The sequence below is a fragment of the Petromyzon marinus genome, chromosome 1 (genome assembly GCF_048934315.1).
Source record: "Petromyzon marinus isolate PM22_M1 ecotype Great Lakes invasive population chromosome 1, UKy_Petmar_22M1.pri1.0, whole genome shotgun sequence".
NCBI classification, from domain to species: Eukaryota; Metazoa; Chordata; class Hyperoartia; order Petromyzontiformes; family Petromyzontidae; genus Petromyzon; species Petromyzon marinus.
Genome location: NC_133667.1, coordinates 36,648,675 through 36,671,304, shown reverse-complemented (window position 1 = coordinate 36,671,304; position 22,630 = coordinate 36,648,675). Strand labels below are relative to the sequence as shown.

General features: G+C 49.8%; 2 protein-coding genes across 5 annotated transcripts in view; one reads left to right on the top strand and one right to left on the bottom strand.

The window, feature by feature from the left end:
- The window catches only part of LOC116940949 (transient receptor potential cation channel subfamily M member 7-like), a 63,203-nt gene extending 42,027 nt beyond the window's left edge, over window positions 1-21,176 (bottom strand). The window contains exons 1-5 of one of the 4 annotated variants that reach the window (XM_032951374.2): window positions 20,412-21,176; window positions 17,484-17,580; window positions 5,118-5,197; window positions 3,885-3,923; window positions 2,094-2,304 (exon numbers count right to left, since the gene is read on the bottom strand). In XM_032951374.2, coding sequence (XP_032807265.1) covers window positions 2,094-2,304; window positions 3,885-3,923; window positions 5,118-5,197; window positions 17,484-17,486 — 333 coding nt within the window. In that variant the 5' untranslated portion in view covers window positions 17,487-17,580; window positions 20,412-21,176. Of the gene's footprint in view, window positions 1-2,093; window positions 2,305-3,884; window positions 3,924-5,117; window positions 5,198-17,483; window positions 17,709-20,411 lie in introns of those variants that run through there. The other 3 variants (XR_012941947.1, XM_032951394.2, XM_032951384.2) reach the window with 3 other exon arrangements.
- On the top strand, window positions 18,281-22,072 carry LOC116941019 (migration and invasion enhancer 1-like). The gene is made up of 4 exons (XM_032951566.2): window positions 18,281-18,437; window positions 20,010-20,107; window positions 21,175-21,251; window positions 21,646-22,072. Exons 1-4 carry the CDS (start codon window positions 18,409-18,411, stop codon window positions 21,727-21,729), a joined length of 288 nt encoding a protein of 95 aa, XP_032807457.1. The 5' UTR covers window positions 18,281-18,408; the 3' UTR covers window positions 21,730-22,072.
- The last annotated feature ends 558 nt before the right edge of the window (window positions 22,073-22,630 follow it).

Genomic DNA, 22,630 nt, shown 5'->3' with positions numbered 1-22,630 from the left:
AATGTTGAACTTTGCCGCGTTCCATCGACCGCGGCTTAATGTACAACCGCGTCTGCGTCCTCCGGCTGTCCACCTGGCACGAGCCGCTGCAACCGCTCCCAGTCGCAACGCCGAGCTTTACACCTCCGGCACAACAACAGCGCACGGCACAGCGCACGGCACAGCGCATGGCACAGCGCGCTGTGTCTCGTGTGCCCTGCCGCTGTAGCGTAGGTAGCAAACGAAGTAGCCACACCACTAAAAAAACACATCGGTGTGCAATGCTGCAACGACAACTATGTATAATACAAAAATAACAACAATAATTATAATCAGACTACAACAATGCTCTTTTTATAATCCTAGAAAGCTTCACCGAGGATTAAAACTTATTTCAGGATGGTCCTGCATTAGAAGGTTTTGCCAATTCCACGAATTAATATTTGCTACATGGCAGGACACCATAGGATTGAGGAATATGAGGGGTAACGCTCAAAGCTCCACAAAGAGAATCCATGATTTAGTGTCGTCTAGCCACCACCACCTCACTGCACGATGCAGCAGACCACACAAAGCAGCGTCTACGGCGACGGGCCACAACGACATAGATCACATCCAAGCCAAACGCAGCGGCCACAACAAAATCCAGTGCCCTGCGTACCATAGCAACCACAGCTGTGGTCTCAGGCAGAACCGCCCCAACACTGCCGGTCACCGTGCCCTGGGCCACCACCGCGGCACATGCAGAGTTGCGCCAACGGTGAGGGGATGTGAACATTAATTAATATTATTATATTTTAAAATGTTTAAACGCTTGGCAATTGCAATTTGTTTGTTCATTTACAATGTGTTATTGTATTATCTACAGTTTTTTCGCTACAATTGCTCAACTGCCGCAAACATTACATGCCGTAATTTAAATCCATCTGTTCATCGGTGTTTTTGCCAAACCTTTCCTGCAGGAGAGACATGTTGCCTCAATGAGCTCTCACGTGGATTAAACAAAGTATAACCGCTCACTTGTCCATCAACCTACCTGCATAACTAGCTGTTTACCTACCTATTTGCCTAGCCACGCACACGTATATGCCTACGGAACGAGCACTATTGCATTGTCGTGGAAACGGTGTGGTGCGTTCACAGTGGTTGTATACATCACTGTAAGCCTCTGGCACTGCGATGCTCACAGAACAAGTGAATGGTAAATGACGCAGTGTAACAGAGGGCGATTCTACCCGGGTTTAAAGTGCATGCAATCGTCCAGACCAAAATCCACAGAGCGCCAGAGAGGAATGCGGCGGGAGCCGTTGCTTAGTGAAATTAAAGCTCTTTAGGGCTCCTGGCTGCGGCGGGAAGCGGGTTTCGCGTCCACGCGGCAACAGCCAGCGGCGTTAAAGGCGGCACGTCGATGGCCCACCCGCGCGCACCGAGGTTCGGTACGATAAACACTCCCGGCACCCGCGGGTAACAGGAAATTATGCCGAAACTCAGTGAAGCAACCACCTACATCGCGTGGCAGGTGGCCCCGCATGTCGCTTGTATTATAGAAAGCACATTTTCCGCGCCGAGTGGAATTCTACGGTGGCAGCAGAGCACAGGAGGGCAAGGTGGCTGAGGGTTTATGAAATACGGTAACAGGATCCCATTTTAAATTACTTCAGCGTCTGGAGATCCAGGATGCCGGCATGAAAATATATTTTAAGACATTACCAGTTCGTTATTTGCCAATATTTCTTTCTGCAGTCATCATCCTTGAGCAAGAAAATAGCTGTGAACCCAATCACCTTTGCAGCCACATTCAGTACAAGTCACGACTCAAAAAGAAATTATTATATATATCGACAGTATCAATTCAATAACAATGCATGAGAACATTTCTCACATTTATCATTCTACACTGCGATGGTGTAACCAGTGTATCTGAGGCCGTGTGTCAAAAACGCGGCGACGGGAGAGTTCACGGAACAGGCCACACCCCTATCGCTTAGATCTAGGTAGAAGAAAGTGGAGAAGGTGCAGGGGGTGGAGAAAGAGGAGCTAAAGGAAGAGGAGGTGATGGCGGAGACGAAGGAAAGTGCAGGAGGTTGTCCGCCACCAGCCGCGGGGCCCCTGACCTTGGAGCGGTAGGTGTGCGCTCCGCCCTGAAACTCGATGATGCCGTACGCGTCCGTGGGGGAGCAGCGCGTGTGCCGCTCCACGTTCCAGCTGCCCTGCGGGTCGGCGCCGGACTCGCCCACGCCCATGGTGAGCCCCGCTCGCGACGACGCCGGCGAGAGGCCTGGCGCCGGGCCTTCGTGCTGGCCCACCAGCCTCCCACAGCAGCACCTGTGCAACCACCACCACCACCACAAAGGCCACTCATATAGCCTTCAACAGACTGCTGGAGAAAATGCTGTTCACGAGCACCTATTAAGGCCGGCAGGGCACACGAGGGGGGCGTGGGTGGCCAGCACCATGGCATTCATTTGATGCCGAGTCGACCTAGGGGATGCCTGAGGACCTGTTCAGATATTCGTAGCGCAGTGTGCTATCCACGGCACTCCCGCTCCTCACCTACAGCACCGGCAAGCACAACGACACCCATCCCCATAGCCTCGACTGATGCGTGGCGATGGATCAGTGGCGTTCAGTGGCGTTCGTCAATAGATAATTGATTTCTTTATTTACGTACCGATTGCTTCACAGATTTCAGTCAAGAAGAGAGAGACTCTGTCAATAATTGCCAAAGAGTCCTGAAGAGTTTACACAATTGAACATTAAAGGTGACGGATTAATTAATACACTCATAGCTGTTACAATTAGAGTAACTACGTGAGCAATAGATTAACTAAATAAACATAGAAACCAACTAAACGTGTGTTGTTACTCCAAGCCAGGTCAGAGCCCAATAATGTTTTCGTGGAAACCACTTTTCCACTGACTTTCAGTGGAAAAAGGGGCCAAACGATTAGAAAGTAGCAGTCCTTTAACCAATTTTTACAACAAATCTCTGCTCCATCAATCATATAAATCAGACCCGACGTATCTTGTACAAGGAGACAGCTGAACATACGAAATAAAACGTACGTGTTGTATAATGATTCCTTGGTTTTGTTTAGGTTATTGCGATTCGGTGGAATTGGCCGACACTCTTCAGGAGACACCAAGTGGAGGCTCCCTAACGGGACGAGCGATCTGTATCAGAGGGGCTCCCGTGTAGCGAGACCATGACCAAGTCCGCTGTGGATCACAATGCCCGTGTGAAACGTGAGCCCTCCCCGGGGAAAGTGTGTGCACGCGCGCGCGTCTAAACGCTCGCATTACGGATGTTTTTTGGCCGTTCTGCTGGCCGGCAACAAGGATCGCTGCAGTGCAAATGCACACACCGAGTTAATAATAATAATAATACGCTACCCAGGAATCACTGCCGAATGAACGTCATCACACTGCCAAAAACAACAGGCACTTCGTCTTCAATTCACTCCCAATTCTAATTCAATCCTTCCTCTGATTAGCACGGTTGGTTATGTACAGTGCGAAAGAAGTGCAACATACATGCATACATTTGTGAACTTTGGTGTCAGGATAGTTGATCTAATATGACTACTGTTATTATTCACGGTTAATACTGGGCTAGGTGGCAGAGTACCTGACCCACATTCAGAAGGTCGGGGATTTCAAATGCTGGTGAGCAGGTTGACACAAGCCATCATCATCATCATCTCTCCAAGGTCAATAAATTTGGTAGCACCACTTTGTGGGCAGTCAAGAGTGGTAATAACATGGAAAAACTAGGAACCTGTCAATGGCTGAGGAATGAATTGTAGCACCCCTAATGCTTGCTTAAAAATGGGGACAGCACTTTTGACAATTCATGACTTCTTATTAAATAGCTTGGTATTGACATAAACAAGATAAAGTCTTACCTGATAAGCTGCTGACAAATCTGACATCCTGGAAGACATCTGTGAAACGACAAACCTCAAGTCACGTGATACTTTACAGACAATCAAAATTAGAACGCAGGTTAATCTGCAATCGAATGCTGTCAGAAAACTTTTGAGTCAAAGGGAATTTAATAGAAATTGAATGCTCAATCCACAATGCAGGGAGAGGGCCACATATATATATATTTTAAATGATAACCCTCAAGGATGTATCGCGCACGAGCAGCAAATATTTGAACTGTGCCCAAAAGCTGCTTTTACAATAGCGCAACTGTGTGAATAAACACACTCTTGCTCAGAACGCACGCAGTGTATGACACGCTGCACCCTAGATGAGTGGGAGTTTGTTCCGAACAGATGCCCTTTGGCAACATGGACTAAATTGTACATGTTTTAAAGAAGACGATCGACGGTTCCGAGCAGATGTTTGATTTAATCAAAACAAAAGCAATACACGTTGAATCAGCGTGCCGTCGACGAGTGGGCGTTTCTTCCGTACCATCACGCTCGTGTGAACAAATAATGTTAATGTGATGCGGAGCCCCACGTTGAACAAAACTACAGCAGCTGTCGTTCCAAATCTGTGAGCGAGTGTGAGAGCGTGCGTGAAAGTGTACGTGAGAACGTGCGTGAGAGCGTGCGTGCGTGAGAGCGTGCGTGCGTGAGAGCATGCGTGAGAACGTGCGAGCGTGCGTGAGAACGTGCGAGCGTGCGTGAGAGCGAGCGAGCATGAGAGCGAGTGTGCGTGAGAACGTGTCGAGCGTGTGTGCGTACGTGCGTGAGAGCATGTGTGACAACGTGGGTGCGCGAGCCACCCTGGGAGGGTCGCAATCATGTGATGACAAACCGGGTGATTCTAACGAGCCGCACTTCAACGCACGGCTTCCCCCAGCCGACAACGCGGCTCCCAAGCCTTTAAATTATTAATCGCAGAACTGCTGCTGTGCCGTGATGTCATTTTGAAACAATGCCATGCTGATCAAACTTAAAACCTTGCAGTGTTTTAAATAAGACTCCACAGCCGAGCATTGATAGATGAGTGCTGAAAACAAACAGCCAAATCATCAGCCAAAGTGTCTGCTTTCCACAGACCTGGCTTGCGATGGATCGCACAATTACAACAATATGAATAACAGTATTTCAGCCAGACAGCCGACACAATCGGTGTTTGCAAAGTTTGAAGGGATCTGGGCTTACACGGTAAACCCTTACCTGTGCGGATCTTTGGAGCTGGGGATGATGTAACAGCATTCTCTCCTGCTGAAATTTTGTTCAATCCAGGATTTCTGGGACTGTGGAATGACAACAGAATTGCAAGGTCAGTGAGTAAGACGCAACAACCGCCAGGCCAAGGAATGCATTGCAAACGTGCTAGTAATTAAATTGTTAAACCGCGTTTGTACTTTTCAGAGAACGCAGCTTTTGCGCCCCATAAACAGCCGGCTGCTTTAACAGCAACAGTCGCATTGTAGTTTGGCCAACAAAGCAGACACCAGACTGAGCTGTAAAAGGACACGGCGCACAACCGAGGGATTGGGAGGGCGCGGCGTGACAGAGGGGTCACACGAGCGCACGCGGTGGGAAAGCGAGTGGCCGCACCACCAGCAAGCGTGCGCCGCCGCACTTGTCGTCGCGTTCATCACTCATAGTCGGCGCGCCACCCAGGAAAAAACGAATGCGGAGGACGATTTGTCCGAGTCTCGATCGGGCGCGGGTTGCTCGCAAGCGACACGTTCGGAGAATTACGGCTACTAGCGCGGTGGGCTCACGGAGCAGCGCGAGCAGCCGGGGACGCCGGCTGCTCACGTAGGCCGCGAGGATCGGCACCGTCACGGGGGCTGCTGGCGCCGCGCCCGGACTCCCCGTCAACGGCGACGGCGGAAGCACACGCTGCTTCTTCTGCCTTCGCTGGAGGAGATGGTGGTGGCAGCCGGCCACGTTGGGTGGAGACGGCGGCGGTGGTGGTGGCAGCAGCCCGGCGCTCCGAAGCCGGCGCCGCCCTCGCTGCCTGTGGCAATCGCCGCTGAAAGCCACGGAACAGGTTTACCGGGCAGGAGTGCCACAAGGAATTTTTGTTTATTTTACCGGAACTATTTTGTGAAATTTACAATTAGTTACTCCAATACGTGTCAGGTATCAAACGAGACTGAGGCTGAAGATTTAATGGGAAGGGGGGAGGGGAATCTCGGCAACTTGACATGAGAAGGGCCCATGACGTGCAATGTGGGCGCTGCTGCTGCTGCTCTTACTGTCGAGCCCTTTCCTGCCTCGGTATTCACCGTGGGGCACAAATTCCTCTCGCTCGCTGCGCGACTCTCGCAGAGCGGCACCGTCGTCGCACAACTTTATTCCTGGCCACAGATTCTGCCTTTGGGATTTTTATCATCGCAAAATTTTTGCTACGTATGAGAGGAGTTTGAAGCGTCATGATATATATCAAAAATTGTCATTCGACGTGATGCAAAAACGTCTATATATATAACGTGACCTTTTTTCAGTGAGAAGTGGGAGGAATAAGTTAAAGCAAATTGTAAGTTGCTGACCCACCTCCACTGGACATCTGTAAACAAAGAGCTTCGTAGCTCATCGGATTCATCCAGGAATAAACAAGGCTTCTGATTCCGAGTCCGATTATACATTTCGTTGGCTCTTCCGCTCATTAAATGTGTCGTACTGTGCGGCTCCCATCACTTGTGGATGAGTCACCTGACCCAGAGCTTGGAGGTGTTTCTGGGGACTGATGTCAAAGGCGCAGGAACAAATGCGCCGACATCTCCATGCGCAGCACGGCGGTCATGACCGCCGAACTGCACTCCCGTTTGATGTCGAGAGACTTCCTCCGACTTTACGACCCGTCAGGACTTTGTGACCCTCTTGACGGTGACCCACGCGCACTCGAAGCTGCCGAGAGGTCAACCGGCAATGGGCGCAATAAAACGCAGCAACACACGAAGGCCGACAGTCAGGGCCACGGCGCGGGGGGCGCGGGGGGCGCGGGGGGGTGCGGGGGGGGTATGTACGAGAGAAGACGGCAAAGGGTGTTTTTAAGGCGGCCTCGGAAGGGGGTCCCCTTATTTACCGCGTGCAATGATCGCGACGGGAACGGTGCTGGGGATAAGAATATATAACCGCTCGAGATGCTCGGCCTGTGCCCGTGTGGCGAAGCTTAAACGGCAACAAATCGGCGTGCATTTTTGTGCCGCTCGGTAACAATTGCATTGGACAATCCAGGCGGCGAGATGCGCAGACAGACGTCTTTGACCTCGGCAGCCAGCAACGCGCAGACGCAGTTTACAAGTGACGGGCACGCCGCGACGTGATGTTCGAAGCGTGGCAGCAACCTCTGAGCAAAAGAGGGATCGCTCGGAGCGTTGCACGGCAGTGAGCTTGACACGACTGGCGTGAAAATAATTCATCAGAATTGTGGAACCCACCCGCCATCCATCCAAACTGCCCCTCAAGGTCACGGGCGCATCAAGGGAAAGTGACGACCGCCGCCTGCCTCTTCATCGACGACTTCTACCGCCGCACCCTATCGTTTACTTGGTTGGCGTTAGAATTACTCCGAGTGCCGGGACGCGGGACTCGGATAAAAAAAACATCGCGTCAAAGGCTTCAGTGTGGCCTCGCCACTTTATCTCCCTTGCTTTGAGAGTAAAGAAAACAGCGAGGTGAGTGTGTGCACGAAGCACGCCGCGAGAAGAACGCTGCTGCTCTCCACGTTATTGATTTTGTTAATTAGCAACGATGTTTTTTTGTTCAATGTTGCATTCTGGTATACATAAGGAGTAAGTGTGCCATGTTGATTTAAAACATGTGAAAACCAGGAGTAACGTACCATATGTGCGTGCGTATGCAATTATTAGGTTCACGAACAAACTGAGTGGCACCACTTTGCGGGAAGCCAACAGCAGTTATGCTATAGACTGCCTCACGTCGTGGGAATGTGGAATTTTCTGCGTGACTCTCGACTGCCAGTGGAGATGGGCATTATCCTAAGCTCTCTCGTGCAAGGGCACATTGAGTTTGTATGCACTGTATAGCATACACAACTGAAAATATCGTTTTCTTTCATTGAAAACAATTGGCGAGTGCCAATTTGCCTCATTTGCGAGGGAGATGAGTGGGGGAGTGGGAAATGCAGAGTGAAAACGTGCGTGCGTACTACCCGTGCTGCAGGCCGCTACGCTGCTGTGATTGTTGTTGCTGTTGTTGTTTGTTTTTTATTCGATAATTAGCCAGGAAACCCAACTTTCACATGGCTCCGTTCTGCAGCGCTGTGTCCAATTACACAGCATGTTCCGGTCACAGGCGGAATGTGGGGCGAGTGCCGATGAAGGCAGGGCTGTCAAAATCCGCGTCAGCTTTTTTTTTCCACGACGTCGCATCGATCTTCAATGCTGCGGCGGCACCTGGAGCGGCGTCACTCCCCATGGTGTAGGCGGCGAGTCGAGCTCACGCACGACGAGTGCGCCCTGCCAGCTACACGGGAATTAAAAAAAAACCCTGCAAATTCAAATAAACTAGGAGGCCTCGGGGTTACACCAACGCCACCTCGCAGGCTACCTGCCACGTGGCAAGTCTCTACATTTTTTAAAATTTCATCTTGAATTCGAAAGTCGAAACGTCCACGGAAATTCCCAAGGGCTGCCGTGCAATAAAAGAGCGAGGCTCCCCCCCCAGCTCCCCCCGGGCTCCCCCCAGGCTCGTAACGACAGCACGCGGGGGGAGTGGCGTCCGCGAGTGGTGCCGGCCGTGCCGTAAAGCGGAGCGGTGCGCAGCGAGTCCAGGCAGCCCATGTCGGGCGGTTTCCATGGCGTCGCGTACGGCACTGGCACCGCCGTCCTCACCTCCAATTTAATTCTCCCTTCCACCGTCCTCTTACAGTGGGCACGGCGAGCGTGTTTACTGATCGATGCCGACTCATCAGAGCGGTAAGCAAGCAGCTGGTGAGTGGTCTCGTGGAGTCGCACGGGGCGGGCAGTGCTGAAATTTGGATCAATGGCATCGCAGGAAATGGCACCGCTCTCTCGCTCTTCCCCCGCCGAAACAATTCGTCAATTTTCCGGGCGTGCCAGAGGCTCGTAACGCTAGCTGTAGAGCAACGTTCTTGCCGGTGAGCTCCGCTTCTGGATGGACATAAGCCAAGCTGCTTGAGCCATGAACAAAAATCGGCAGCGACAAACGGCTAAAATAACTTCCTTCGGCTGAATGCGCCACGTACGTACAATGCTAACGCCGCAACACAATTAATAAAAACCAGAAATGACTCAGAACCGGGTCCTGAGCTTTTATTTATTTATTTGTGTACACATTTTAAAGGTATTATTTCTATTTAAACGTCTGTTATTGTTATTCGATTCCCTAGAGGGAAGCCAAACTCTTTGTTTCTCTGAATTTTGCACAATCCTGCCCTTGTTGCATTTTGCACCCTGCCGTGAACCCTGTTCGTCACGCCAGGTCCCGTCTTATGAGAGAGACGCTCGCTGTCTCTGCAGCCTCTCACCTGGTCACGGACAAAAGGTTTCATTCATTCGCTCTTCTTAATGAAGCTTTAGAAGATTTATTGCTGGATCATCGCCACGACAAAAAAATTGCTCCCAGCAGCTCGCGTGCACAAGTGTCCATTCCTGCGGTGGGAGTCTGCGGGGCTCAACGAGTCACAGGAAAGCAGGCACCAGGTCTCCAAGTTACTTTGGCGGCGGCGGCGGGGGGGGGTCACTGGACGATTCGCACCAACACAAAGGGGCCATTAACTGTACTTAAGACAGTAGAACATTGCAGGGTCGTAAACTAATTTGGCAGTACCTGTCTCGCTACTCAAACACTGGGGCAGCAGCTTTGTCTAGAGACCACCCTAAAGCACCGGTGCAAGCCCTCTCTCCGCACCCCGTGGTGCCGTTGCGGCACGGGGTCCATCGTCTCAAAGCGAGACGCCGACGTTCGGCGCGAGCCTCCGATTGCACAACTCCACGATGACACACCGACAACAAACGGTCTTCATCCGCTTGGAAACGGGCAGCGTTTTGAGAGTTTGATTTATTGTCGTTTTAATTTACAATTACCGTACATTACAACCTCACTGCGACAGTGGTTAACGGCAGTTATTGTTATTTTGCTCATCAAAATATAAGTCGTAGTTATCATATCTATAGCTACATTTTAAAAAATCTATTTACACATACACTTTAATCTTCAAATATTATTAGAACTAGAGAGCAATAACTATCGAGTATTAAAATGCAGATTTATTAATTTGTAAATTGCTCTCAATTACTTACACTTTTTGATCAATTAAGGTGTGTTTACATCGTTACCATGACCTTCTACAGTCTCTCCATAGATCAGCAAACTGTATATCTTCCACAATTACAGCGCCACAAAAGCAAACAGCCACTTCCTGAGCAAGTGTCCAGGCTGGGAATTCCCTCGGGATAACTGTGAGAAAATCCCCCACGTCCCCCTGCGGCCTCTGAGGGCCCTCTCCTTATTTCACTTAAAGTCACACCGACCGACTGATTGAGGATCTCCCGGCTAAAACCATGGCCAAGTGACACGCGGCTTCTTGGCATTCGCAACGGCGATGACTGCTGACATCTCACCTGTCTCCTGCTTGGGAGTTGTATTTGTACAGTGTGTATACAAGTGGCTGGAAAGCATGCCGACCGGTGGAGGACTACAACGGGTTTGACGGTGCCCGTGGAGAGAAAAGAGAAATCCACGCTCGGCAGATGACCAAAGTGGGACAGGGAGAGGTCTTCAACCAGCAGTGGGCAGAAATTGGATGATTAGAGTTGGGTTTATTTTTTTTCATTTTTTTTGGGGGGGGTGGGAATCATAAAACAATGGCTTTTAATGCACACTGTGATTTGAATGACGGACGGGAGGGCGACCTGGATGCGAAGGAATTCCCTTTACTTATACTCGGCTGACGTTGATATTGTCACTTGCACCTTAAAAGTATTCCATCAACGGACCTCAGATGGGCTGCAGAGCCTCAACCTAAAAACGCTTTGCGGTTACGACAAATTGAAATCTTTACCTCTTAATCTTATCTTAATCTGCATTATTGCCAGTCTAGTTATTTTATTTTGAGCGCCGTAGCTACACCCATATTACACCATGTGTACCCTATGCTTCCAAAATAATACTGCATTGTATAGCAAGTGAACGAGCGCTGATTCAATCTCCTCTTTTTCTTTCGCCTTTCCTGGCAGCCAACGCACACGCCCACCCCGGCTTCCTACCGGTTTTCTGTTCAAACACTCGGTAGAAACGTACCCAATCACCCTCGAGGCAAATACTCCGGCATGTGCCGCAGACCTGCTAGGATAAGCTCCTGCAAGGGTCCAGGTGACCAACAACATGTGGACCAACCTGAATACAGTACTTTGAAGTAGAGAGGACACTGTCACAAATACCTAAGGGCCCTCATCATATAGCATTATAGACTGAAGGATCGAGTGCTCTAAGCGAGCACCTATTAAGGATGGCATGGTACACGGGGTGCTTTCGTGTCCCGAGGACTGATCAATCAATGAAATCAAGATTTGTAACGCGTGGCCACATTCGGCAAAAATCTGAGAAGGAAGCGCGGATGCCACTGAAAAATGTCTCTGCTGCGAGGAGCAGCAGAGAAAATACATGTTTTGAGTCTGATGAACACAAACACCACCACGTACTTATTCAAGGCCGAGTCCAACTAGGTGAAGCCCAGATAGCACCTTCCACTGATGGTGTGCTACCGCACTACTCTGCACCCCACTGCCATGTACATAATATATATACACACAGGAATGTGTGTATAATGTATGTATATAGATATGTGGAGGACTGAAATTGAACTAATTTGCACCATAGTGGATAATCGTTTTGTCCCACTGTCGCTAATGACAGATAACGGTAAATGACAAAATAAAAGACACAAGAGATTATACAATGGTCAATGCATTTACACAAGTAGTTATACCATTTACGTAGGTCTTGCATTGGCATACTGTATATCATTTCAGATTAAGTTCGCCAAGACGTATTGTGTCAAAGGGCCCACAACCACTCAAAGTAAATCACGGTAATAATGGTTGTGGCAGTACAATTACGCGTGGTCAACGTCACACGTTAGAGGCGACCAAAGCCCAATTTGGTCAAAATGCATTCTATAATATAAACTTTACAGCTGATATCTTGCAACCATTTGGGTGTCCTTTACAAACAAGCACCTTCCACCTGCTAAAGTAAATGACAGTAAATTGAAATTCAACCTCACGTTCCTCATCGCAGTGCAGAAGCAGAAGCGTGACTGCAAGTAGCACTGTGGGACTTTACGCAGTTGCTGCAATTCAGTGAAAACTTGCAGAGGGTTTCCTGCAGTTACTTTTGTACGTCACAATAAAGTATTTATTGAGGTCATTTTCTTGGAAATGCCTTTTCATGGCTGCACACTTTTCATGCTCGCTCCCCAGCCCGCTCGCCCGCCCGCCCGCCCGCCTTTTATTGTGCGGAGTTTGTATCAGTTGCACAAAAAAAAGGTATTAAAATCTATTTATATCCCACGATGTGTGCCAATAACTACCTGACAAGAACATTCACAAACATCATATACCAATTATGAAATACTTATGATGTATTTTATGGCAAGAGCTACAACCAGAGCAGTGCCGGTGGCACTTGGCTCACCTGGCAGCACTAGCATGGATTTGGAAATTCCACACTCCAATGACGGGAGCCTGAGTAGCCTTACCAACGACCACTTTTGCCCTTTGATAAAAGAGAGTACTTATGTTAGTCCTGCCCGACCGCCTTTTATTGTGCGGAGTTTGCATCAGTTGCACAAAAAACCCGGCATTAAAATATATTTATATCATACGATGAGTGCCAATAACTACCTGACAGGGAAATTCACAAACATCATATACCAATTATGAAATACTTATGATGTATTTTCTGGCAAGAGCTACAACCATTGAGCAGTGCCGGTGGCATTTGGCTCACCTGGAAGCACTAGCATGGATTTGGGAATTCCACGCTCCAATGACGGGAGCCTGACTAGCCTTACAAACGACCACTTTCGCCCTTTGATAAAAGCGAATACTTATGCTAGTCAGTGATAGTCATAGCGACACTCACTTTATTAAGCCTGGTAGGATGGAGGCCGGGTTTATGCCTGTCTGGGATTTGAACCCGTGACATTCTGACGATGAGCCTCAGCAAAATAAAAAGATTGTAAAAGTAGCTTCATGAAAAATCCCGATATGTAAAATTCCCTAGCCAAAGAACTCAGGTTGGCGAATACGTTTGTAAGATTATTCCTCAGCCTTTACTGAAGTAGAAAGTTTACATCTTCATTCACGAGTTCTATGTAGCCAGGTAAGGGGCAATAACCGGCAGTCACGGGTGACTTTTAATAATCATCATCAGCCAATCTAGCGATACCCTACTGCTAGATGAAGGCATCCCCAGCCGCCACCACCTCTCACGATCGCAGGATAGCATATACCGTGACCGTATTTCTACAAATACAATAAATCTCCGTGACGTGCAGTTTTCCAATTTGGAATAATGTGCCAGTATCAGCTTAAATTAAAAGTGATCAATATATACAATATTTATACTGGAGTTGAATCAAACAACATCTATATTTCACTTGATGAGAGGAACAGGAGGTCAAAATGTCTGTCGACTGGTCTGAGGGGGACTAATGTCTGGAGAAAGGAAGTGCCATATTCAACTTAGTTAGATTAACATTCTTGTCAGATCCCTGATGTCGTAGCAATTTAATTACTCCGTTTATCAACTTCCATGCGATAATTAACAGATAACAACGGATCTCGTTATATAAGGACTTGTTTCAGCAGCCTGTTTCTCTATCCCACCTGAGGACGATCGCTAGTGTGGCAATCGAAACGTCGTGATCTACGATTATTTTTCTACGTAACTTTACCGAAAGAACAGATATCAACGTGGGGGTATAGTACACATAACAACATCCTTCTCATGCTGTGGGCTGTAGAGGTCAATGCTGCCAAATGTGTTGTACTGTACTATACCCCCACGTCTATGCCGTCCGCTCTTCACCAACGCACAACGACCGGTGTGGTAAAGTACGGTTAAACTACCCCCAACAACCCACGCGGTGCGAGTAAAACTTCATCCAGCAGTGGATAAACAAAACGTGCTGCAACATGCACACACGTGTACAATACCTCTCTCCGGGGGGAAACTCCGTGCGCCGTTTGCCAGCTGCGGTAGGGGGCGGAGAGCGCCTCCCACAACATGACACTCGCACGTCTCGCCATCTCATCCTCTCGACCGGCGTCGCACGCAACCCCGCCGCTGCCCGCGTGTGCCCAGGCACTGTGCCAGTCCAGAGCCAAAATTGCGCATGAGGATGCGAGCACAAGCCGTCTTGTCCATCTCGCCCCCCCCCCCTTCCCTGCGTTACTTTGCAAAAATGATGCGAATGGCTCAGTGTCAGAAAGAAGCGGCGAGCACGCACGCAACCCGGGCACGCTCCATATCTACACGCTGTCAAGCCGCTATGGAGAAAATGGATCATGATTACCGTCACTCGGAAGATTAACGAGACGTTTATTTAGTGAGACTGACAGCATGTCCACCCAAGACCGCCAAACCGTACCATTATCACCTCTCGCCCCCTTCTCATACAATTAGTGCTGTGTCAACAAAATTAACACAACCGCACCCCTTCCTCTCTGCTGTGCTTAAAGACTATCGCTTTGTATTTCCCACTGGCCACGTAACTTTTTATTTATTAATGAAGGCAATGCAAGAAACATAATAAATCACCACCACCATCATCATTTCTCGATCCACTGCTGGATGAAGGCCTCCCCATGCCGTGTCACTCAGGGGGGTTTGTTTGACCATATTTCAACACGCTGGTAAGGGTGGCTTGGTGGTGGAGGCGGATGTGCAGGAGCGGTCCAGACATGACCCGCTACTAATGTCAGCCGTAGCCAGGAATCGAACACAGGTTGGCAGGTTCATAGCGCAATGCGCTAACCAGTGCACGACTGCTCCACTACAGGTGATAAATAACGGAATATGAACGTATGAACGTAAAAAAAGTAAGCAAACCAATACTACAAAAGACGGACAAGGTTACCCGTGACTATTTTTACTATGTTTTTTATTTGACCAGATATGGCCCACTGAGCTATACAGTATGGCCCGTTTTCAGAAGCGAACTGGCCACAAATGAAAGCTCAATGAAGTGGCTTATCGTGTGGAAATGCATTGCAGGCAAATACTCTTAACGCGTGTTTCTAGATGTGGAGGGAAAACCCGGAGGTGACCAGGAGAAAAATCCATGCGACCATGGAGGAGAGAGACACGCAAACTACAAATATACAGGCGGTCAGGATCGGGATCGAACCCATGACATCCTGCAAACCAGGCGAGGGAGTTAACATCTCGCCACGCTGGCGCGGGGGATCAGAGACCGAGAGATGTTTTAGGCGTTGAGATATACGAGGTGGTGGAACAGGAGAGAGTTCTCCATAATGCGAAATCTGCCCATGTGGCGCAACGTGTTAGACTCGTACAATTATGTAACGCGCATCCTGTACAATGTTGATTTGATCTACTAGCGGTAATAAAATATTCACAACTGCTTGACTAGGTCGGATGGCGAATGCGTGCACACTGCCAAGCGCAAAGCATTCAGATCAATCGTCAAACAGTGGCCAGGTAGCACGGTAGGCCTGCTCCCACTCTGCAGGTAGCACGGTACGCATGTTCACACTCTGCAGGTAGCACGGTACGCCTGTTCACACTCTGCAGGTAGCACGGTACGCCTGTTCACACTCTGCAGGTAGCACGGTACACATGTTCACACTCTGCAGGTAGCACGGTACACATGTTCACACTCTGCAGGTAGCACGGTACACATGTTCACACTCTGCAGGTAGCACGGTACGCCTGTTCACACTCTGCAGGTAGTACGGTACGCATGTTCACACTCTGCAGGTAGTACGGTACGCATGTTCACACTCTGCAGGTAGCACGGTAGGCCTGCTCACACTCTGCAGGTAGCACGGTACGCATGTTCATACTCTGCAGGTAGCACGGTACGCATGTTCACTCTGCAGATAGCACGGTACGCCTGTTCACACTCTGCAAGTAGCACGGTACGCCTGTTCATACTCTGCAGGTAGCACGGTACGCCTGTTCACACTCTGCAGGTAGCACGGTACGCCTGTTCACACTCTGCAGGTATCACGGTACGCATGTTCATACTCTGCAGGTAGCACTGTACGCATGTTGACACTGCAGGTAGCACGGTACGCATGTTCATACTCTGCAGGTAGCACGGTACGCATGTTGACACTCTGCAGGTAGCACGGTACGCATGTTCACACTCTGCAGGTAGCACGGTACGTATGTTCATACTCTGCAGGTAGCACAGTACGCCTGTTCATACTCTGCAGGTAGCACGGTACGCCTGTTCACACTCTGCAGGTAGCACGGTACGCATGTTCACTCTGCAGGTAGCACGGTACGCATGTTGACACTGCAGGTAGCACGGTACGCATGCTCACACTCTGCAGGTAGCACGGTACGCATATTGACGCTCTGCAGGTAGCACGGTACGCATGTTCACTCTCTGCAGGTAGCACGGTACGCATGTTCACACTCTGCAGGAAGCACGGTACGCCTGTTCACACTGCAGGTAGCACGGTACGCATGTTGACACTGCAGGTAGCACGGTACGCCTGTTCACACACTGCAGGTAGCACGGTACGCATGTTCACTCTGCAGGTAGCACGGTACGCATGTTCACACTGCAGGTAGCAAGGTACGCCTGTTCACACTCTGCAGGTAGCACGGTACGCATGTTCACAAGCTGTGGGTAGCGCGTACGGTTCGCGCCGGTTCACAAGCTGCATATCGGGCCAGGGACTTCACTGCGGGCAGTGGCCGATTGTTTAGTCACCTTACGCGGCGGACAAGTACACGTTGCGTGTACTTTAAAGCAGTACAGGTGAAGAGAGAGAGGATCACCATTCAGCTGCAAATCCACCCCCCCCCCCTCTTCACAATAGGCAGCGCCTCCTGCTCACCACGACTCAGGTCCTCCTGCCCTTCTTAACCCACCCACCTCCTCACTCTCCTCTACCCCTCTTCATCCCAAAACGGACCCCGCTGCTCCCTCTCCTCCGACGCCTCTGTCCCACAGAACCGGCCCCACTCACGACGAGGAACTCCACACCCCGCGGGGCCAGCAGCCCCGGCGGTGACCGCAAACGCGGGGCCCCCACCTCCCCACTTCCCGGCGCGGCGCGCACGTGGACGGTGCGGCCGGCGCAGTCGAGTCGGTGATGGTGGTGGGGCAAGGAGAGCGCGGCGCATGGGGCCAAGCGGCAAGCAGCAGCCGGGCGGGGACAAGGGGCAGCAGCAGCAGGCACGGGGAGACACAGGGAGACACAGGGGCAGCGGCGGCACCCGGGGCTGGCAGAGGGGCGACCGAGCCCGGGCACGGCGGGTGGCGGTGGCGCGTGGAGGAACCACCCCCCCCCGGGCAACCCAAAGCAGGAGGCGAGCGACGGTGACACCCACCATTCTCTTCACGGGGACGAGCGTCTCGCCGAGCGCGCTTGCCCTCTAGCCATGGACCTGCAGCCTGCGCAGCTTCCAGCCGAAGAAGATCCTGTTCCTGAGGAGGACAGCGAGGGCCAGGGCGGACGGGAGCTCGGTCATGCTGCTCGGGGCCGCCCGCTCTGCGCCGCTCCCGCGAACCGCCCGCCCGCTCGCACTCGTCGCCCCGCCCACACCGTGCCGACGTCACCGCGCCCACTTACCCCCCCCCCCGCTTCACGCACGCAGAAGAGCTCGCGATGACGTCATCACGAGCGCTTCGGCGGCGTTTCCGCGGCAACGATATAACAGAGCTTCGGTGACAACGCCGCGTGACGTCACTACGCAACAGGGGGTGTTGGAAGTGATTGCAAAGTTCTTAGCTTCGCACCGACTATGTTGTAATGACAATTTCGCCCCGCGAATACACTGTGCGCCGCTTCGTCTTGGTCACAAAGCTTAAAAAAGGCTAATTTGTCAAAAACGAAGGCGTGTTCTGACGTCACATCGCGCGTCGGTTTCGCAATCGCGTTCAACCGACATTGCGATTTAGAGCGCGCGCCCGACGGCCTTTAAACGCACGAGCGGCGTATTTACGCAGAGTTTCGCGGGGAGAATAAATTAACAACATTAAGTTAGACCGATAAAAACCTAACGCCATTGGGATGAGGGACAAGCTACTTTATGACGTCACGATGAGACGCCCCACGTCAAGCGCGCGGAGAACCTCACGCGTCGCGGTGCCAAACGCGTCCTGATTGGTCAATCGCGTCTACGCACGCCCCGCCCTCCATTAGCTTCCGGGAAGAAACCGGAAAAGGAAGTGTCATCTCAGCTGTCACTGCCGCCACCGAAGCCGAATCCTTTGTGGCAGCGCAGACTCGGGCGGCCGCCGACAGACGCCGCGATGGCCGTCAACGTAAACGTGGAGTACTGGTGAGGCGCTGCTTGCCGTGGTCGTTAGTCTGAGGTATTTGACCGTGCCATGGGAATGGGGAAATGTCCGCCACTGCTCCCCCGGGGCGGCCAACCCGAGGCGAGTGCCCGCGCCATTGTGTGCGCGGAGGGCGCTCGGCCTTTGACTGTCGCGTGACTCACGGTGTGAGCGCGGCCTGTTGTCGTCGTGTGAGTCATGCAACGCAGTCCTTGAGTCACTTCGGTTTATTCACATTGGACGTTAAGATGACCATGGCGACGGTGAATGAGGTGGTTTGAGGTTTACGTCACTCATTCGTTCGTCTCCGCAATATTTGCAAAACACGTCTTCGATTGTGGCCGATTAACTTCGTATGATTTGTGTTGTGTTATTCAATAAAGGTGTCTGCAATTATGTGCCCAAGGTAAATATGACGAGCGAAATTGGATAACATTGTAAGAAGCAGAGCGTACCCAGGACAGTCATTTAAGGCGGACCAGTATCAATGATGGCATGCAGACGAAATCCGGTTGGGACTGCTTCACTAAAAAGACACCTAACGAAAGGCAAAATACCAACGCGCCTACAGAAGGTTTGGAATGGTCGATTATCACCTGCTTCTTACAAATGTATTGAAAACATGGACAACGAAAAAAAATGTGAAAGGTGCTTAGAGAATTGTGGGCAGATAAAAACAATTGTAGGTGTAGAGAGGAGGAACGTTTTGGGTCTCAAGTGTACAAGGGATTTAGGATTGGCAGCGTCCACCAGTCATTCAGGGTCACTGTAGAACGTCTTTCACGCCATACATAACCAACCGCGCTAATCGGAGGTGCTGGTTGGAACCACGTGGTATGGTTACATCGAAACCGCCTCGAGTGACATATATTCAGATAGTAATTCGCTAAACTATATATTTACATATTATTTGGGTCTTTCGGTAAAGTCACGTAGATAGGTTGAAAGAAAATAACAAAGTAACAGCAGCTGGTCCCCCTTTCCCCCCCCTTTCCTGATGACGAACGCTTGTGTTGTGATCGAAACGTCGTAGTTTTTGTTTTATTTTCTTTGAACCGATCGACGCGACTTTACCGAAAGACCAAAAGAATATTAATTCCTGCAGTCGCAAAAGCTTTAAGTCAAGATTTAGATATTCACAATAACTCAACGATTGGTCATTTCTTATTCGGTTATATAAGAATCTGAAAAAGGCTCTTACATCACTGTCAAGTAAAATCAGTGATTCCAAGAACTGTCGGTGATATTCAACTCTTGTGCAAGATCCCTGACAGTGAGGAACACCGCATATTATTATTAAACCTTCAACTCTACGTACGGTGCAAAATAAGTTCAACATACATACAACTCTGGGGGAAAAAAAAGGCGCTGAAGAGTGTTTAATGCAATTACAGTGACGGAAGAACACCACACCATGCAGAGAATGTCAAGTGTCTGCTAACAGCTTTCAATTGTATTCATTATCAACTGAGATAAAGTACTTTCCGCCTGTGCTTTGGCAATCCTGACAGCAATGTTGCTTACGGAATTGTAATTGAAGCCGGCATCTGGTCTCTGTTGCTGTGCGTGTGCAGTGGTGGCTGAGGGTACGAGCCCCGCTACCAGGAGCTGGCTGCCAACATCTTAAAGCAGGCTCCTGGGGTGGAGGTTATTGGCCAAGTGGGCCGGTCAGGTACGTGCGAGTGTGTTAGTCTGTGCAAGTCACGGTAAAATAAAACGTCGTCTTCAATTCTGCATGGTCTAGCGTTGTGTATCTAGGCTCCTTAATAATGGCAGGTCACGGTCTTATTTGGGCACGCGTGTGCACCACGCATATTGTGAGTCTAGCCGATATTATACCGACACATTGTTATTCAGCATTCATTCTAATCTCATCACGAAGTAGCATCAGACACTAAAGCACGAGCATTGCACAATAGATGCATTGGCACAAACTCAAACCGCGCAGGGGATTTAATCCTGCAGACGCCACTTACCTGCACCAAGAGCTCGAGGTGCCAGCCTCCAGGGAGCCCTCCAGTCACCACTCTCACTACTTTGCCACGACCAGTGGATTTATCCTCCTCCAATGCCCCCTCCTCTCGCGTGCGACTTCTGTCCCTAACCCCGATCCAACGGATCCATTGGCTGCGTGGATGGCATGGGTAGGTGACAGGCTCATGCGCGTGGCTTGTGGGCCAAGGTGTGTACGTGCCCATTTGGGAACAGTTCAGCTCCCTCCCTCGCGAATTCACGGGAGCCACGCCCATTCATCGCCAACCACACACACTCAACTCAGAAGGCATTTCTATCGCGTCACGATGATCGTTTCTGTTTAACACGTAGGCTTTCGTGACCAATATCATCCATGAGGGTTTTTTTGGGTTAGATTGCGTAAATATATAAATTTGTCGATAAAACCCGCCACCACCCTACAGCCAACTAGTAAGGGTTGTCACGTAAACAGAACGTGGCCAATTCGTCACTAGTACAGCACACTGGTGTGTTGGAGAGCCAAGCCACATTTACAATCTGAGTACAGCGTTTTGCCAGTCGTTACAACTAGCTTCATCAGGCGACAGCCAGATTTGTGTAGAAGTCTGTTTCGTTCCTATATAAGGAACGAAACAGTTGCTTATATAGGAATGAAAGTGGATAATCGTTTCTGATAGTATTTTATTGCTTTTCTTTAAATGCGTTGTATTGGTACCTCTACCAGTTGCGAGGAGCCTTTTCACCGTTGTCTGTGTCCTCCTGCAGGTAGTTTTGAAGTGACCATCAATGGCGAGCTCATCTTCTCCAAGCTGGAATGCGGTGGCTTTCCCTTCGCCGAGGACGTAATTACCTGCTCTTATGCACCCCTCTCCATTCCAAGCGTTCTGCTCAGCCTTGCCCTACCCACCGATCTATTCCTTCCGAGCCCTCGTGTCCCACGTACAATGAGTTGAGAACGTATAACAAGGTGTGCCACCTTGCCAGAGCTGGCTTGAGGCAAAGAATAGTGCTTAAGTGGTGTGATTGGCTGCCTTTTATAAAGTGTTTTTGCGCAGTAACCAGTGTGGAAGCAGCTCTATAGTGACCACCTGCATACATTCAGCACTTAATTTACAACTCTGCCTTCCCCATTTTCAACCCAAGGCTGTTGCTAAGTTTGTGTGCCTGATGAACCCCACCTTGTACCTTTGCCTTATGGCTGCTCACACCTTGCTGTGTTTATCCCTGCTTTTTCAGATCATTGCAGAGGTGAAGAAGGTGCAGGGGGGCGAGAAGGTGGGGAAGGTGACGAAGAGCCAGGCCCCGTGCGTCATCCTCTGACCACGATATTTGTCAGCCTTCAGCTGTACTTGATTCAAACACTCTGCGTTCTGGCCAATGAAGGTTTAAACTGGAAATCAAGTCACTAGTTTAAGCTGGAAGTCTTCCAGACGTGGTGTTTTTGGAACTTGTCAGCAGCTATTGAGACAAAATCGTGCTTTAATAAATAATGCATGATGAAAATTAAGGAGCTATTTAATATTTAAAGCTGAACCAGGGAATATAAGGACTTTCTTAAATCGGTGCCAGAATTTCTTTGCTGTTTGTTTACGGCTGCATTCACAACACTGAGTGTGCCTCACTTTTTGGTGAAAATGAATTGGTAATAAACCACTGCTCGTGACCAGACCTGTTTGCTCACATTCTCTCCCCTCCAACTGGGGGTCACCGGCATTGCTGCGCAAAGTGCAGGCAATGCCCTGTGTCACATATTACAGTTTTTATTGCGGGACATTGAAGGAAACCGGAATACTGCGAATTACATTTGGAAGTAGGTGCCAGTGGCTTTTGTCTGCCAAGTATTGTGCATAATTATAGAATGTTAAAGCACATTGTATAACTTATTCGGCACTGTTCAAGGTTGAGATTGATGCAGATATGAAAACCAAGTTAAGATGAAAAGGGGTATGTGGCTGCCAAGCACTGAAGTTCCCCTTGAGATACGATATAAGAACCTAAACAATGATGCCTATATCATCAGGTCAATGGTTTGGGTTACACCCTGCTGTTCAGACTGGATATGAAATGGGTCCAGGTTTTGCTTTGTTTAATAAACAAATACGACTAGCATACAATTATCCGGAAGGTCCACTGACTTAAGGATTAAATGTCATTTCGATTCTGCAATGCAACAAACTCCTTACCCATTTATGGAGATTACATAATGTTCCAAAGCCTGCTC